This window comes from Glycine max, chromosome 7 (genome assembly GCF_000004515.6).
Source record: "Glycine max cultivar Williams 82 chromosome 7, Glycine_max_v4.0, whole genome shotgun sequence".
Taxonomy (NCBI): domain Eukaryota; kingdom Viridiplantae; phylum Streptophyta; class Magnoliopsida; order Fabales; family Fabaceae; genus Glycine; species Glycine max.
The window spans coordinates 2,779,370-2,798,318 of record NC_038243.2 but is presented as its reverse complement, the minus strand read 5'-3'; the positions used below and the strand labels follow the sequence as shown (position 1 = coordinate 2,798,318).

The following is an 18,949-nucleotide window of genomic DNA, read 5'->3' as shown; positions in this document are numbered from 1 at the left end:
ACCACCCGAAACATTAATCTAGAAAACATACCCACAACTGCCTAAAACTGTGACATCATACTTGTCATAAAATAATCTCACCGAATGCATGCTGTTTCATTTAATTGGAAAAAAATAAGTATTTATGATATCATCAACTTTTTAATTAAGGGAAATTTTCAAAACCGAATGATTGTTTCCTTATAACAAGTGCATCCAAACAACACTATTAAGATTTTCCTTGCTTAATCTTAGGATGCTTTTGTCTGGTTTACTTGTGTTTTTTTGCTTTCTTTCTTTCTTGGTTTGTTTTGGTCGAGCTACAAAAATATACAAGGGCTCAGAAAGGTTTTGTATTTTATTTGTCAATCTAGACTCTCATGTTTGATCTTTTAGGGCCCATTGTCATTCATTAATCATTTTATTGTTTTTGCTCTGACTAATGTTCTCTACTGGTAAATTCTTCTTCAATGCAACTTAACCAAACCGTAACATATATTTGATAATCTCATCATATTAGTTATATATAACAACTAATTTACTTTTATTGTTAATGAAAAAAACTTATAAGTGTGATTATTAAATGGACGATGATGCATTAATTTAATGGACTAAAAATGAACTTGTAATTTGTAAAAAAAAATGTATTTGATTTTGAAATTGCAAATTTATATGAAATGCATGTATTGGTATTATACACCATATGTATGTATTTGATAGGAGTTTAAGCAGGTACGAATGATTTATGAACTCTTTCAGCCTAACTCAACCCAATTATATCTCTACAGGTTAAAGTTTTGGGTTGGTCCCTTCTAAATAATTAATATTCTTGTCTCAATGGGACTATGGCAGACTCAATCACGCATGTTTGGTCCCCTCTAAATATGCATTGAGTAGAAGCAGAATTCGTCCCCTTGCAAATGGCACTGGAGTGTTTATTTTGACTTCCTTAATCATGTGAATTTCGTATTACAGTACCTAGAGAGTTAGAGTGTGGAACAAACATGTACTAAATTGTTCTGAATACAATTAATTTAATTTGTCTTTGCTAGTACACAGTTTTTTTGCAACCTTTGGTTGAGTTTTTTCAAATTTTACTATATATTTTAGCCTTTTATGAATTAACTATATGATAAATGTTATTCATGATTTTGTTTATGACAACAGTCCCTGTAACATGATAAAAAAAAATGTTAAATGACAATAAACGCTCCTGTAAAAGTTAATACACGGTGAGTGGATTGTAACATGAAATAATAGAAATTAAGAAGAAAAGAAGTAGAAAGAGATTAATAGAGGAATAAATTTAAGAAGAGCTAGAGAAAAGAGTAATGGCTAAAACAATATTCAGATCCCTGAAAATGTAAAAGATTATCTTATTAATTTTTTAAATTTTTTTAAAAATAAAATAAGTCTATAATTTTTTTTAGTTACTTTCATCATCTAAGTTAATAAACCAATTATTTCTTGTCATTTTATCCCTAAATATATATTAATATTATTATTTAAGTCATGCCATTTTGAATTTGGACTAAAAGGATTGAAAGATTGCATTTTTATGATTTTTTTTATAGAAATTCTTAATTTTAATTACTAATGTCACAACCTTATATATTTTCAAGGACACAGACGGTATTTTACTCAAAAATATAATTATAAAAATATCTTATTATTTTCCTACTCACTTTGTCGGATTTTTTTCTTCCAATCTATCTCTACTTTTTTTTATCAACTCATATGTCATTTTCTCTCTCTTTATTCTCTCTCTCCACCCTAATTGACCCAAAGGACAAAGTTGTATGAATATCCATGTACTATTTGACACCTTGAAGAAAAAAGAATAATGAATATCTATTTTGATATTTGAAAGTGTAATATAATAATAAATTGATTTCTGAAAAATGAAAAAAAAATTAATCTCTAAATGTAAAAAAAATTTAACAAATTGATCCTACATACAATTTAATGAAAAATTGATTTCTAACTTAATATTAAATTGATTTTTAAAAAATATAATTTATTGTGAAATTGATCGTTAAACATTATAATTTAATGATAAAATAATTTCATAAATTTGACGGTAGAATCAACTTGTTGCACTTTTTACACATTTAGAAATTAAATTTAATTTTTTTATCTTTTAAAAATCAATCTAGTACTGTTTCACACTTTTTTATATTTTTTTATTTATTTAAAGAAATGTTAAAATGTATTTTTTTAATTAAACATCCAGGGACCAAAATGAGTATTTACAAAAAAAAAGTTATAAATATGATAGAAAGATAAAAATAAAAAAGTGGTTATACTTGACAATAAAAAAATTCAAACACCTAAGCAGTAACTCTGTTTTGTCTCATCTCTCTTTTCTTGTCACACTACATCATTAATTAAATTAATTACTTATATTTTTTCTCTTCCTTTCCCAAGCTGTAGATAACTTAAAGTTATTCAAAAAAATATTTTTGAAGATAGAAAGAAAACAAAGTTGTTAAATGCGCATTTATGTATCTATAATGATATGAATGTTCATGTATTATTACTTCTAAAAAAATTTAAAGAAAAAAATATATTTGTGCACTCACGTAAGAAGTCTCTTTTATGGAGTAGCTAATAATTAAAATTAGACTGATTGATTGATGCAAGTATTGAATTTTCAAATTTGCCCGTTTTTTTTTATCAGGTTACAGTTGTAAAGTATTTATTAAATTAATTAGTACGTAAGTAGTATTTTTTTACTAAAAAACTTGAATAATAATTTTTAATATAATCTCTCCTTTTTAATTAGTTACGTTTTTCCTATGGGCAAATCCCAAACCAGAAACTTTTAAATCCTAGACAGTTTCAGTGAGACACTCTAACCCACTCTTTTATTAGTAACGCACTATTAGGAGTACACTACATATGCTAGTCACGTTTACAAGGTGGGCATGCATGTGTTAGGGTCAAGTTCTATTTATTTGTTATATATATTTATCACGTGAAAGGGAGCTGAACAGGAAATAATAAAGATCAAATTGGTATCGAAAATACCGGTTGTTTGGTTGAGCAGATAAGAAAAAAAATTAATTAAAGTAAAGTGAAGAGATAAAGATGTGAGATTTATGTACATAACTTTTTCCTTAAAATTTTCACCCCTTTTCTTTCTATTTCACCTTAGTTTTGGAATCTTCGTTGAGACTTATTGAATGATAAATAAATATATTTAATGTCTTGAATTATAACACTTATTTTAAACTTTTCATAAAAGATATTAAGATGATTTGTAGGAAGATGGAGTGAGAGGATTTAAAACTATTACTCGAGATCGAGATATGAAGAATGAGAATAATGAGGCAGGGAAGAATGGTATGGAATGAAAAAATATTTCTTTAACTTTGCAAAAGTTTATTTTATATTTAACGATATTGGATGGTTTTTTTAAACTAAAACAAGTAATTGATTAGTAAGTTGAAAAGTCTCTTTATCTTTAAAATGTTTTTTGTTTAAAATTTTAAGGTACATTTTTTATAAAAAATTTCTTAATGTTAATTATACATAATGATTTAAGATACTAATTAAATTAATACATAACAATTTAAAAATTATGCAATTTGAAAATATATAGAACAACAAACCATATTAAAATATAATTAAATTTAATTGGATTCTTAAAATATACTAGATTTGATTTCTAACCCATAATATTATAAAATTTATTTCGAATAGTAAGTTTATTATTGATATTCGAAAAATACAAGTCGCTGATCTGAGTAATAGAGATTTAATCTTTTTAAGTCAGAATTAAGCTTTAATTCTTGTAATTAAAGGAAAAGAAATCCATTAAGAATGACTAATCAAATTTGTTAATGAAAATTAATCATTAATAAAATAAATAAATATTTCATACATGATTAAAATAAAAGTACTCGAAAAAAGAAAGGACTTTTTCAGCAAATTGCAAATTATGAAGGACAATAATAGTCAATGACTCGGGTAGATTTTGAGATGTGGAAAAACACAGGCTCTGATCACACAGACACATTCCATCGTAGGAAACAGAAAAAAAAAAAAAACAAAAAAAACAAGGGAGACATACATCTCACACGTGTCAGCATTTTAACAGTAAAAATATATGGTACAGAAGACATAGATAAAGTTAAAATCTAACTTTGTACCAAACGTAACTGAACTTATTATCATTACTATTGCTGAATTTTTTAAAATACAATTGACTGAAAAAATATTGATGTACGTGTACGTATTTGCTAAAATAATAATTATGAATATAAACATTTATAATAAGTTATAGGTTTTTTTATGTATTCAAATAATTTCATTACAGAGGTGATAAAATAAATTAAAAAATAATAGGGATGATAATAGTATTTGCTAATCAATATTTGGTTCTGGGTGCAATATAATTTTTGCATATGGTATGAATCATATTTATCTCTGATCTGGTGTACACGTTTCTTGTTTGTCTTCATGCACACACCTTTGTTTACATTATTACCGGGTTAATATTGTCCTTGCATTAATTTTGAAAGCATAATTTTCCTCTAACACATTAATGTGCATTCAGAACGAAAAGTAATTTATAATTTAATAACATGATGGAAACTGGCTTGACTTCTAGTAAACAGGAAATGAATGGTATAAAAACGTGACACTTGTAAGGTTATATGCAAGAAGTAAGAACTTTTTTTTTTAATAATATAATAAGAACCTTATTTTCTTAAATACTACTCCATAAAAAAAACATATGGTATGAATCATATCTATCTTTGATCTGATGTACACGTTTTTTGTTTTTCCTGGTGCAGACACCATTGTTTACATTACTGGGTTAATATTGTCCTTGCATTATTTGTAAAAGCATAATTTGTCCTCTAACATATTAACGTGCATTCAGAACGAAAATTAATTTATAATTTATAATAATAACATGATGGAAACTGACTTGACTTCTAGCAAGCAGGAAATGAATGCTATAAAAACGTGACACTTGTAAGGCTATAAGCAAGAAGTAAGAATTTTTTTTTTTAATATAATACAACTGTCATATATGTTTAGTAGATAATATAATAAGAACCTTATTTTCTTAAATGCTACTCCATAAAAAAGAAGAAGAAGAAGATGTGGATAATTATATAATTACATTCAATAAATGTCAGACAACATGCATGTGGACCAATGGTAGAAATGCCTTGTATTCACACATTATTTTCTACATAAATAAAGTTTTGTTTGTCGCTTTTTCATCTGACTTTTATGTCTTGTTTTTTAACTAAAAAATGTTTGCAGCGCAGCAGATTGATGAAGCTTGTCGTTATTAGTTTTTTTTTTTTTTTAGAAATTCGTTCACACTTTTCTACACTCGGAAAATGCATTTAGATTTTAGAAGGTGTACGAGGAAATTGCACAATAATTGGTGCACCTTTCCATAATTAATTTATTTACTAAATTTTTTAGATTTCTCTGTATGAATGAAATAAATAAATAAATTGTATCAAATGTCAACAAGTTGTAAAGAAAAGCCAAAAATTGAAGATGTAACATTTCCACAATAAATTTTATTCTTTATATATATATATATATATATATAACCATAATACACGTCTATGTGCGAGGAAAAGCCAAAATTTGTTCACACTTCACACCCTTGCATGCGTCAAAATATAAAAGGATATGACGTAAAAAATATATATAAAAACAATATTCTTTTTATTAAATATAATTTCTGAATCGTCAAAAAAAAAAAATCATTTCTGTCGGAAGTGAACAAACTTACAAACCTCGTGTTCCGCATGGGAGTTATAATATTATAATTTAATCACTAGTGAGCAATATATGCGGCCAAAAAATTAATGATGTCTATATGCTTGCTGAAAAAAGGAACGTGTTCACACCTCATCTGAATTCCGAAGCATATAAAAAAAAGGAAAATCAACCAAAAAAAAATGTTTCAAAATATATAAATAGGCGTATATTTTATTAGTTCGACAGTATAGCTAAAATAATTTTCTTTTCTTTTAAAAACTATTTCAAATTGTATAAATAAGAGTATATTTTTCAAATTTAAATATATATATACTACACTTTTAATTTTTAAAATTTAGAACATATGTGAGCATGCAGAATCCCACGTTATCAAGTAGTACCTTTAGTTTCTTAAGACTAACTAGTCCATGTCCATCCACTAACAAAATCACCTTCCTAAACCTCTTGTGACATTCTTAATTTATCTCCAAGTTGGTCTCTTAGAGATTTATCTCCTGATTTGATAGGGTATTAGGCATTCATATATTTTTTTCTCTTTAAAATTAGTAACTTTCGCTTATTGATTAGTTGAGGAGTAGTTAGTTAAGTGGAGTTTGGTTAAGTTTGTAATCTGGTTCACTACATGTGGGTGAAGTCTTAATGCGTGTAATAACTTATTTTGTTGTTTTTCAGTTTTGCATCTTCAATTCAATGAGATAAGGATGACAATTCTATCCAACTCTAAGATATCCGCAAAAAATAATGATAATATATTGATATAGTAAATATTCACTTGATAGGGATGAGTAGGAGATGTTGCACGCAAAATTTAATGGAAATAATAAGTGCAGGTATGGATATAGTAGCACCCACTTCATACCCACAAATTGTGAATGTAAAAAAAGAGTTTAATTCATATGTATAGTTAATGTAAAATTTGCGCTAAGTTTGGACCGGTTGCTGAGGGAGACGTCACGTACGTTGGGTAAGATTTGCATGCTAAACGAGATACTCCTTACTTCAACTTCTTCTTCAAGGTTTTATTTAAATTTCTGCATTAATTTATCTCTAAAACACTTGTAATTTCTCTTCTTTTAAATCATGTTGGTAAAAAATTAAAATAATATTAAAATTCTCATTATTCTCTGAACAACTCTATAATAAAGAAAATCTAACCATTCTTACCTGATTTGATTATCAATTAGACTAAAATTTAGCAGTTATAATTCTTCTTTACAAATGTTGTTGATGTGATTTTCTACATGAGAAACATATTACACTATTTATTTATCGTACGAATTTATGGAAGTAACGTTCAAGAAACAAATAAAATCAAAAGAAGATACAAGAATAGATTTACAACAACGGTTGAAGAATGACAATGAAAATGAAGCCCTTAAAAATTAAGATTCAATATATTTAGGGGTGACATTAATAATATTTTTTTTTTTAAAAAAGATCATTTTTCACGTAATTTTAATCAATTAAAATAAAACATACATTGATTGATACAACACACAAAAGTTAATGCCGCCATTTGTGAGAATTCTATGTAAAAATAAGTTTTTATAAAATATAAAAGTTAAATTAGATGATATAAAAATTGAAAGAGAAAATATATTTTTTACTCTATTTATTTTTGACCGCTGCTACATGTGCTCATCCGAAGAATTTAATTCATTGTCGGGAAGCAAACTAAACATAGAAGTAGGAAATACGATATTTACAAATATGCCCATGCATGGTGCAGAAAAATAACTGTGCAGCATTGGGTGATATTCATTATAGGAACACTCCCTCATTTGTCTATAAATAGCCTCTTCAGGCACACCAGGAAGCCACAAGTCTCTCTATAACGATCTTTGAAGTAAGAAGAGTGTGTTGTGTTGAAGTATCAAAGATGTTGATTGGTTCTCTCTTAAACAGGCGTCCTAAGATCAAGGGGACTGTGGTGTTGATGACCAAGAATGTGTTCGACGTCAACGACTTCATGGCGACTACTAGGGGCGGACCAGCCGCTGTTGCCGGCGGCATCTTCGGTGCCGCCCAGGACATTGTTGGTGGAATAGTTGATGGTGCTACGGCCATCTTCAGCCGTAACATTGCCATACAGTTGATCAGTGCCACCAAGTCTGAGAATGGTTTGTTTCTTAATCTTATAAACTAACACAGACAAATATTAATGTAAGTGCCGCAGATAAAATGAATTCAACTTCTTCAATAAACTAAAATTAATTAACTTATACACTTTTAACGGTTCAAGAAGTGAGCTTTTACGAAATAAAAATTCAATGCATAAACTAACTTTACGACAACTTTCATTTATTTTATCTTTTTATTTTCTTTCTTATATAAAATGATTTATCTAAATATAGCAATTGTAACTTTTATCATAGTCTCTATCTTTTGACAATAGTTATAACTAATAATATCCACTATAAAAAATAATGTTATTTGATATATAGTTCTTGTTATTGAATTAACTTTCCTGAGCATATCTTTCTTTATAAAAATAGAGTCATAATAAACGTTCACATTAGTTTAGAGTAGATTGCGTTGAAAGAAGGAAAATAGAAAGAAAAGAAAAGAAATAAAGTTATATAATAACGTGTAATATGATAGAAAAAAAGATGAAAATAATAAAAAAAATGAGATAGAAAGAAGAGATATATATAGCAAAACTGCTGAGTGAATATTTAGAATTTTTTAAAAATAATTTTTTATTATAGATATTAAAGTAAATTTATGTTAATTGTTAAAAAAATGATTTTATTAGCATAAAATATTAATGTGTATTATCAGTGTATTAAATATTAATTTAGTGTAGAGTATATGTATTTATAGATTGATTTTGAGAAAAAAAATCATTTGATCCAAAGATAAAAATAACATAAGATTTTTTTATGTTTGAATTGTATTTTAAAGTCCGATATAATCCAATAAAATATAGTTTGAATTAAATTAAATGATTTAGTTTTTACTGGCGCATCCTTATATGTATTTCATCCAAAATCTTATTACAGTTAATATTTTTCATTATTAAGCCAAATCCAACTTGTTTTTGAAAAGTTAGCAGGAAACTAAAAAGTTAGTTGATAGCAAAAGGTTAGAAGTTAAAAATTAGATAAAGGCTGGAATATTAGTCGGATAGTTGACTTATTAAATTATTAGTATTTGATAAAATTAGTTAATGAAGTATCTGAAAAATATAAAATGAAAGAAAAATAATAAAGTTATGATTTATTTAAAAAAAGTAATTAAAAAATTAGATAAATATATTAAAGATAAGAATGGAACAAAATATAAAAAAACTAAAGCTAGAAATTAACATTTTAAAAAATATCACTTCAAGTAATATTTCAAAAAATATTAAAAACTACTAAAACAAAATTTACGTATATATCTATCAAATAAATTTTTTAGTTAGTAAAAAAATTTAAAACCAACTAAAAGTGACAATTTTTTTGTAATAATTAGAAAGTATTATAAAAATATTTTTATAAAAACATGAGTTTGAATCTCATGGCAATTATGTAAGAACTTTTCTTTCCACTAAATCAAAAAGAATTATGTAAGAACATTATTAATAAATAATCTATAAATACTGTTATAGGCAAGGATTTATTCTTGCCTGCTAGCTTGCTAGGTATTTTTAACGGGTTTCCCATTCATAACTCAACCCTGGAATTAATTACTTTTTTTTTTGTTTAGCGAAAATTAACAATTTACTGATGGTTTGTGTATAAGTAGCAAATGTGTAAAAACTATGCATGGTTGATCACAAACTCATTTTTAAGTTTTATTTGTATACCTTTTTTAGCACTTGGACATGGGAAAGTTGGAAAGCTAACCTATTTGGAGAAACATCTTCCTTCATTACCAAACTTGGGAGATAGGCAGGATGCATTCGATGTTTATTTTGAATGGGATGAGAGTTTTGGAATTCCGGGAGCATTTTACATCAAAAACTATATGCAATCTGAGTTTTTCCTTGTGAGTTTCAAGCTTGAAGACGTTCCAAATCATGGAACCATTCTCTTTGCTTGCAACTCATGGGTTTACAACGCAAAATTGTACAAAAAAGATCGCATTTTCTTTGCTAATAAGGTAACTAATTTTCTACCTAGCAAGCAACGTGTGACATTCAGATACTACTATTCCTAACGTTTCTCATAATTAAGTTCATTTTTTTCACCATTGTGTAAATGAAAAAAATTCATTAATTATATATGTTGCAGGCATATCTTCCAAATGACACTCCAACTCCACTAGTAAAGTACAGAAAAGAAGAATTGGAAAATCTAAGAGGAGATGGAAGAGGGGAGCGCAAGGAACTTGATAGGATCTATGATTATGATGTCTATAATGATTTGGGCAACCCAGACGAGAATGACGATCTAGCTCGTCCTATTCTTGGCGGGTCTAGTAAGCATCCATACCCTCGCAGGGGAAGAACTGGTAGAAAACCAACAAAGAAAGGTTAGAATTTTATTTATGTATAATAATTAATTCCAACACACATGATCAAATTAATGTCTCAATGACATTATGCCATGAGGTGGAGTTATATTAATTATTACTAACATGATAAGAGATCTCAAGTTGACTAGCCATATTTGGTACGGTTATATATAAGTGGATTTAAGATTGTATCAGAGTCCAATTGAATGACTATATATGATTTGTTCTATTGGAGTATATGCTATCAGATTGATATCGTTTTAATCTAGTCCTGATGTTTCTTATGTTTTTTTGTTAACATATAGAGATGTTATACATTGTGACTTCCAACTGTAATTTCATTTTGAAAGTGTCACCAATTCTCATTGTTGTTATTGATGACACAGTGCTAATTTCACCTTTATCTAATTTTTCAGACCCCAGATGTGAGAGACCAACCAGCGACACTTACATCCCGAGAGACGAAAATTTTGGTCACTTGAAGTCATCAGACTTCCTTACATATGCAATAAAATCCTTAACTCAAAACGTTTTACCTCAATTCAACACTGCATTTGGTTTCAATAATGAGTTTGATAGCTTCGAGGACGTGCGTTGTCTCTTTGATGGCGGAGTTTATCTCCCTACAGATGTACTCAGCAAAATTAGCCCCATACCGGTGCTCAAAGAAATCTTCCGCACTGATGGTGAGCAAGCCCTCAAGTTTCCACCACCTCATGTCATCAAAGGTATTGTGTATATTGTTATATCCTACTTTTTTTTACAAGTAAAATCACCTCCCAGTGCTAATACTTGGCATCAATTATATCTTGTATTTAACATTTGTTTCCCTTGTTATTCGGAGCAGTTCGTGAGTCTGAATGGATGACTGATGAAGAATTTGGAAGAGAGATGCTTGCTGGTGTTAATCCTGGCATGATTCAACGCCTTCAAGTAAGTAGTGCTTATATGTTTGTCTTTAGTAACTAAGCATGAGTATGGTTTCGATGTTGAACAAATATTATTCATTTTTAATGTTTATGTTATTTAATGAATGGCAGGAGTTCCCTCCAAAGAGCAAGCTAGATCCCACAGAGTTTGGAGATCAAACTAGTACAATAACCAAAGAACACTTGGAGATCAACCTTGGTGGACTCACCGTAGAACAGGTAAGTCATAATATATATTAATTTTATAACAAAAATGAGATATGAATACCCAATTAACCATATGATACACTAAATGATTATAACGATATTTGTGCAACAGGCACTGAAAGGTAACAAATTGTTCATATTAGATCACCATGATGCATTCATACCGTTTATGAATTTGATCAATGGCCTGCCCACTGCAAAGTCTTATGCCACAAGGACCATCCTTTTCTTGCAAGACGATGGCACATTGAAGCCATTAGCCATTGAGTTAAGTTTGCCACATCCTAGGGGACATGAGTTTGGAGCCGATAGTAGAGTAGTCTTGCCCCCAGCCGCAGTCAACAGCGCTGAAGGCACAATTTGGTTAATTGCCAAGGCTTATGTTGCTGTCAATGACACTGGCTATCACCAACTCATAAGCCACTGGTATATATAAATACTTCCATTGTCATAAAAAACAAACTATAAATTAATTCTTTTGAATTTATGTCATGATTACTATTTTTTTGGTTTGTCACTGGATCACAGGTTAAATACTCATGCCACAATTGAGCCATTTGTCATAGCAACAAACAGGCATCTTAGTGTGCTCCACCCTATTCATAAGCTTCTCTTGCCTCACTACCGTGACACAATGAATATCAATGCACTTGCACGACAATCGCTCATCAACGCAGATGGCGTTATCGAGCGATCATTTTTGCCCGGCAAATACTCTCTGGAGATGTCTTCGGCAGTTTACAAGAGTTGGGTTTTCACTGATCAAGCCCTTCCTGCAGATCTTATCAAGAGGTAATAACATTTATACACACGCGCGCGCGCGCACATATATATATATATATATATATATATATATAAAAAGTTTTTTTTAGTTAAAATTTTCACTTATTTGATGATACCAAGTTCTTTGTATATATTATTATTCACTCTTGATTCAGAGGAATGGCAATTGAGGATCCCTGTGCCCCCCACGGCCTTCGCCTTGTGATAGAGGACTACCCTTATGCTGTTGATGGACTAGAAATATGGGATGCTATTCAGACATGGGTTAAGAACTATGTCTCCTTGTATTACCCAACAGATGATGCAATTAAGAAAGACTCTGAGCTCCAAGCTTGGTGGAAGGAAGCTGTTGAGACGGGTCACGGTGACTTGAAAGACAAGCCATGGTGGCCTAAGTTGAACACTCCTCAAGATTTGGTTCACATTTGCTCCATTATCATATGGATAGCTTCAGCTCTCCATGCAGCAGTGAATTTTGGACAATACCCTTATGGAGGTTTGATCCTAAACCGTCCAACTTTAACCAGAAGATTTCTCCCTGAACCAGGAAGCAAAGAATATGAGGAGCTTTCAACCAATTATCAAAAGGCTTACCTGAGAACAATTACAAGAAAGATTGAGGCCCTTGTGGACCTTTCAGTGATAGAGATATTGTCAAGACATGCTTCTGATGAGATCTACCTTGGGAAGAGGGACAGTGACGATTGGACTGATGACCAAAAGGCAATTCAAGCCTTTGAAAAGTTTGGAACCAAGCTGAAGGAAATTGAGGCCAAAATCAATTCGAGGAACAAAGATTCAAGCCTTAGAAACCGTAATGGACCGGTTCAGATGCCTTATACTGTGCTTCTTCCTACCAGTGAGGAAGGCCTTACTTTCAGAGGAATTCCCAACAGCATCTCTATCTAAGGCCAGAGTGCGTTTATGTGTGGTTCTCTTTCCAAACCTACGTTACCTTTCTCGTTGACGAGTAAATATGCAAGCTTATGCATGCATATAATAATTGTCTTATGCATTCTTAAGTGTTGTATGTGGACGTTATCTAGTTTTCGTATTTAATAAGAATGGTATCACCATTACTTTGTTTTTACTATCATGTTCACCCGTAGTATGTAAGATTGATATCCCAAACTATGATTATGAAATCAAATTTCTCTATGGCACCAGTTGGGATTTTCACATGGACCTATTACATATCTTGACTTTGAATTGGCCGGGTATCCGAATTCCTCTTTTTATGGCATTCACAATGCGGTTTATACATATGCAAGTTGCTTAAAACTAAGACTATTGCTTAACAAAATTTGTACTTGAAGTATTTGACATAATATTTCTTATACAAATATTTTTGCTTGTTGCATAATTATTTTTAAATAATAAAAAAGATAGTTTCAGGTCACCAATCAACAGAAAAACAAAAATAAATTAAGTTAAATACTTCTTTTAACAACCAAAACATTGAAGTACATTTTTTAGCTAGAGTTCTTAAATTTGTATAGCATTACAAGGTTCACAAATTTAAAATAATAACCCATTTGATCAATCACACATTGTAAAATCTTAAGGGTGTGTATATGATATATGTTGTCAAGCAATTCTGGTTTCGAGGACCAGAGACCTCCGAGAAAGAGTAGGAAGGGAAGAAGGTGAAGGTAAGGGAAAATTCTCATTCATTCCATGATTCTGATGATATTATTACATGCTTATTTATACTATTTCTCTCTAACAGAATTCTTATCTTTTGTGCCCAAGGAGTATTTACAGAATCAAGTTATTTATATTTGTCCCCTGCTTCCCAATAATATCTCCAAGGATAGCTTGTTGTGCCATAAACGCCCCTCAGATATAGTCATTGAGGTATGTGGGTTTCGATATCTTTCTTTTGGACTCTTCCTCCTTTTGCACCACCACTATTTGATCTTGTTCTGCTTGTTGCACCCCTGTCATGGCTTGCTGGTTTTCTCCAGTATCGGTATACCTGTTGAGGAGGTTGTGGAAAGAATCCTTCGTATGCTCCATGAGATCGATCTTGGTCAAATTACTTTAAACTGTGATGGCTCGGTGTGTGTCTATATATATATATATATATATTGTTAGAGTGATTTTTCAATTTAATTTGTGATCTCAAAAACTTTAGTAAAATTGATTCAATTGAATTTTTTCTAATAAATTTGAGTGAATGTTGTTTCTTTAACTGTTTTTGTATTTTTGCATTTTCTTACTGATACAGGGGAAACCAACACAAGCACAAAGACAGCAATTCAGAATCAAGAGTTCAGCTCAAGAGAGGTGCAATTAGAAGTTAGGCCCAAGAGGGCAGTAAACAGACCCTCTTACCTGAAGGATTACATCTGAAGGGTGAGATGGGGATTTAAACTTTGTAATTTCCTGCTTGAGGTTTGTCAGGTAGTGGGAGACAAGCCTAACGAACTTTGATTCCCTTGTAAGCAATATTCCATATTCTGTTAGGGATATTAGTATAAATATCTATGTAAATAAACCAAGCAGGACATGAATAAGAATTACCCTTTTTCTGAGTCCTTCCCTTTTCTTGATTTGGAGGTTCCTGGGTCCTCGAAACTCAGCTTATCCCTTTTCCTTTTTCTCAAGCACGTATCAAGTGGTGCTTTCATTGCCTCCCATGTCTGATCAACCACCCATTAACCCTTCGACCAAGCTTGAGGACATCCTTGTAGCCCTCACCACGCAACAATTATCCTTATCACACAAAATCGATGACCTTATTCAACACATAGCCCCTGTCCTTCACTCCGCACCTGCCATCACTTCGTCTGTTCCGCGTCCATACCCTAACCCTGCAACATCACACAGATTAAAATTAGAAGTTCCTCGTTTCGATGGCACCGACCCCATTGGGTGGATTTTTAAGGTGAATCAGTTTTTCGACTACAATGGTACCCCAGAGCATGAACGATTGCAGATTGTATCGTTTTACATGGAGGGCAGGGCCTTCTCATGGTTTCAGTGGATGATCGGCAACGCGCAATTCACGTCGTGGCCGGCGTTCATCCAGGCACTGCAAACCCGGTTCGCACCGTCGCAGTACGAGGACCCAATTGGTATCCTCTGCAAGCTCACTCAGAAACACACGGTGACGGCTTACCTGTCGGAATTTGAGGACGTTGCTAATCGGATTGTCGGCATCCCACCTGCCTTCCTCCTCGACTGTTTCATTTCTGGCCTCACGCCGGAAATCCACCGTGAAGTCCAAGCCCACCAACCACTGACCCTAACCCAAGCGGCTGGGCTCGCGAAACTCCAGGAAGAGAAGCTCCTGGAGTCACGCCCTTTTCCCACCTCGACTAGACCACGCCCTCCTTCAGCCCTTTTCCCTTCCACACCTTCCACCCTCCCCACCCAGCCTCCTCCCCGTCCTTCACCTTTTATGAAACCCACCCCACCCTTAAACCCTGTCACTCCTCGCCCTATTCCTCCCCCACCGTTCAAACGCCTCACCTCCGAGGAGATTGCGTCTCGTCGGGAAAGAGGCCTTTGTTTTAGCTGCGACGAGAAATACCACTGTGGCCACCGATGTGCCTCGCGGGTATTCCTCCTCTTAGCTGAAGACGGCGACTCCCTAACCCTACCTGATTCCCCTCTTATAACAAACCTAGACCCTGACCCATCACTTGACCCGACCCATGACCCGGACCCGTACCCGGCCCAATTAAGTTTAAATTCTATGGCGGGTCACCTTGCACCGGAGACACTCCGTTTTATAGCCACCATTGCCGGCAACGACGTGGTGCTCCTCGTGGATGGTGGGAGCACCCACAATTTCATTCAGCAACAGCTAGTTGATACACTGGGTCTTCCCTCTCGGCCAACATCACCTCTGTGTGTTATGGTTGGCAACGGACAGCAATTAAAGTGCCACACCATTTGTGAGGCCATTCTGATACTCATTCAGACCCACGAATTCCGTGTTGATTTGTATGTTCTTCCCATCTCGGGTGCGAACATTGTATTGGGCATGCAGTGGTTGAAGTCCTTGGGGCCTGTCCTCACGGACTATAATACTTTACTCATGAAATTTTTTCATGGCGGTGGTCTGATTACGTTGCAGGGGGACTTTGATGCATCCCTAACCTCCCTCTCCTCTGTTCGCCGGCAAGCCCGCAAGACTGATAATGCTATCTACTACCACATCACCATATTGCCTGACCACAATCCCGAGACCCAAGTCATCCCTTCCTCTATTCAACCTCTTCTCGATCAATTTGCCATTCTCTTCCAACCCCCTCATTCCTTGCCTCCCCCGCGAACCACTGACCACCACATACACCTATTACCCAATATGGCCCCCGTCAATGTCAGGCCCTATCGTTACCCGCACTACCAGAAAAAGGAAATTGAGGACCAGGTTGATTCAATGCTTCAGCAAGGGCTTATTCAACCCAGTACCAGTCCATTCTCGTCGCCGGTACTCCTTATGAAGAAGAACGATGGTTCGTGGCGCTTCTGCGTTGACTACCATGCCCTGAATGCCTTGACGGTGCGCGACCGCTTCCCTATCCCGACAATTGACGAACTCTTGGATGAGTTAGGAGGCGCAAGTTATTTCTCGAAGCTCGACCTTTTGCAGGGGTATCATCAGATTCAGATGCACTCCGACGACATTCTGAAGACCGCATTCAGAACCCATCACGGCCATTACGAGTTCAAGGTTATGCCGTTTGGGCTTTGTAACGCCCCATCTTCGTTTCAGGCGACCATGAATCAAATCTTTCAGCCATACCTTCGTCGTTTCATTATTGTCTTCTTCGACGATATCCTTATTTACAGTGCTTCCATGGCTGATCATTGTCATCACCTCGAGCTCACATTTCAGGTATTACTGGCCAACCAATTTGTTCTCAAGCTTTCGAAATGTTTTTTTGCACAGCCTCAGGTCGAGTATCTTGGCCATTTGGTTTCAAATGCTGGTGTTGAACCTCTTCCCGCCAAGATTGCTGCCATTCGAAATTGGCCTACACCGCACACCACTAAAGCTCTTCGAAGCTTCCTGGGCTTAGCAGGCTTCTATCGCCGCTTCATACAAGGCTATGCAACCATAGCGGCCCCTCTGGTCAAGGCAACAACTACAGATCCTTTTCAGTGGTCGCCGGAGGCACAGTCTGCTTTTGAACACTTGAAGTTGGCATTATCTTCTACCTCGGTACTGGCACTGCCGGACTTCACAATTACGTTCACCGTCGAGACCGATGCTTCGGGTATAGGCATGGGTGCCATTCTCTCCCAAAAGGGGCACCCAATTGCATTCTTTAGTAAGCCATTCAGTGCCAAACTGCTACGTTCTTCCACTTATGTCAGAGAACTTTTCGCCATCACTGTTGCCATCAAAAAATGGCGACAATACTTGCTTGGACATCGATTTATCATACTGACTGATCTCCGCAGCCTTAAGGAACTGTTAACTCAGGCTGTGCAAACCCCAGAGTAGCATATGTATCTAGCTCGACTCATGGGTTACGATTACCAAATCTTATATCGTTCCGGAGCTCACAATCAAGCTGCTGATGCTTTGTCGCGAATTCCTGACCATCACTCAAGTCTTTCCATGATTCTGTCTGTTCCTTGTTTCACCTTTTTGGACGAGCTCTCTCATCAATTGCAACAGCATGAAGAATATCTCAGCCACCGTCAGCACATCAGCAATGACCCTGCTAACTTTGAAGGCTTCGTTCTCACAGACAAATTCATTCTTTTTCGCAACCGCATCTGGCTTCCTCGCAACCTTCCAATCATTCCTACTTTACTCAGGGAATTCCATGCCACACCTACCGGCGGCCGTGCCGGGGTCACTAAGACTCTGACCAGACTCTCTGAGAACTTCTTCTGAACTGGAATGCGAGGTGATGTATCCACTTATGTAGCTAATTGCTTTGAGTGCCAATGTACGAAGTATGAAACCAAGAAGAAGCCTGGCCTACTCTGCCCACTGCCTGTGCCCCACCAACCTTGGGAGGACCTCTCCCTTGATTTTATTATGGGACTACCCCCATATCAAGGCAATACGGTTATCTTAGTTGTTCTTGACCAGTTTTCTAAGGGTGTCCACTTAGGCATGTTACCTGCAGCTCACACAGCACATGCAGTTGCTTCCCTGTTCTTGACCATTGTTGTGAAAATTCATGGCCAACCTCGCAGTTTGGTCTCGGATAGGGACCCCTTGTTCCTCAGCAAGTTCTGGCAGGAACTCTTCCGCATGAGTGGCACGCAATTACGAATGAGTTCGGCTTACCATCCTCAGAGTGATGGTCAAACCGAAGTCATCAATAGGGTTATTGAGCAGTATTTGCGCGCGTTTGTTCACAGAAAACCATCCACATGGGGAAAGCTTCTTCCCTGGGCAGAATACTCCCATAATACTTCGTGGAGTTCCTCAACTGGCTCCACTCCTTATGAAATTACATTTGGGAAGAAGCCTTTTAATTTTCTGGCGTACGTTACTGGTCAGTCCTCCATAGATGCAGTGGACACAATGCTCACTGATCGCAATGAATTATTCGAAATGATTCGCAAGAAGCTATTGAAGGCGCAGGATTCTATGAAAAACAAGGTTGATATTAAGCGTCGAGAAGTGAGTTATCAAGAGGGAGACTGGGTGTTACTCAAATTACGACCCCACCGTCAATCTTCAGCAAAAGGGCCAGAGCCCATCACAGGCAACCTATCAAAGCGATTCTTTGGTCCGTTTCAAGTTGTTGAGCGCGTAGGCAAGGTTGCTTATCGGCTCCAACTTCCTGTGGACGCTAAACTGCACCCTGTTTTTCACTGCTCTTTGCTAAAACCCTTCCAAGGCAACCCACCGGATACTGCTGCACCTT

The 18,949-nt window shown here is 34.4% G+C and overlaps 1 protein-coding gene and 1 long non-coding RNA gene across 2 annotated transcripts; both read left to right on the top strand.

Moving 5' to 3' along the window:
• Positions 1-7,547: 7,547 nt before the first annotated feature.
• Positions 7,548-13,256, top strand: LOC100802459 (linoleate 9S-lipoxygenase 1). The gene is made up of 9 exons (XM_003528334.5): positions 7,548-7,859; positions 9,539-9,825; positions 9,957-10,197; positions 10,596-10,907; positions 11,027-11,112; positions 11,220-11,327; positions 11,428-11,741; positions 11,844-12,107; positions 12,254-13,256. Exons 1-9 carry the CDS (start codon positions 7,619-7,621, stop codon positions 13,005-13,007), a joined length of 2,607 nt encoding a protein of 868 aa, XP_003528382.1. The 5' UTR covers positions 7,548-7,618; the 3' UTR covers positions 13,008-13,256.
• A 459-nt stretch (positions 13,257-13,715) lies between these two features.
• On the top strand, positions 13,716-14,639 carry LOC121175153 (uncharacterized). The gene is made up of 2 exons (XR_005892321.1): positions 13,716-13,955; positions 14,329-14,639. It is a non-coding gene; the product is annotated as an uncharacterized lncRNA (long non-coding RNA).
• Positions 14,640-18,949: the final 4,310 nt, after the last annotated feature.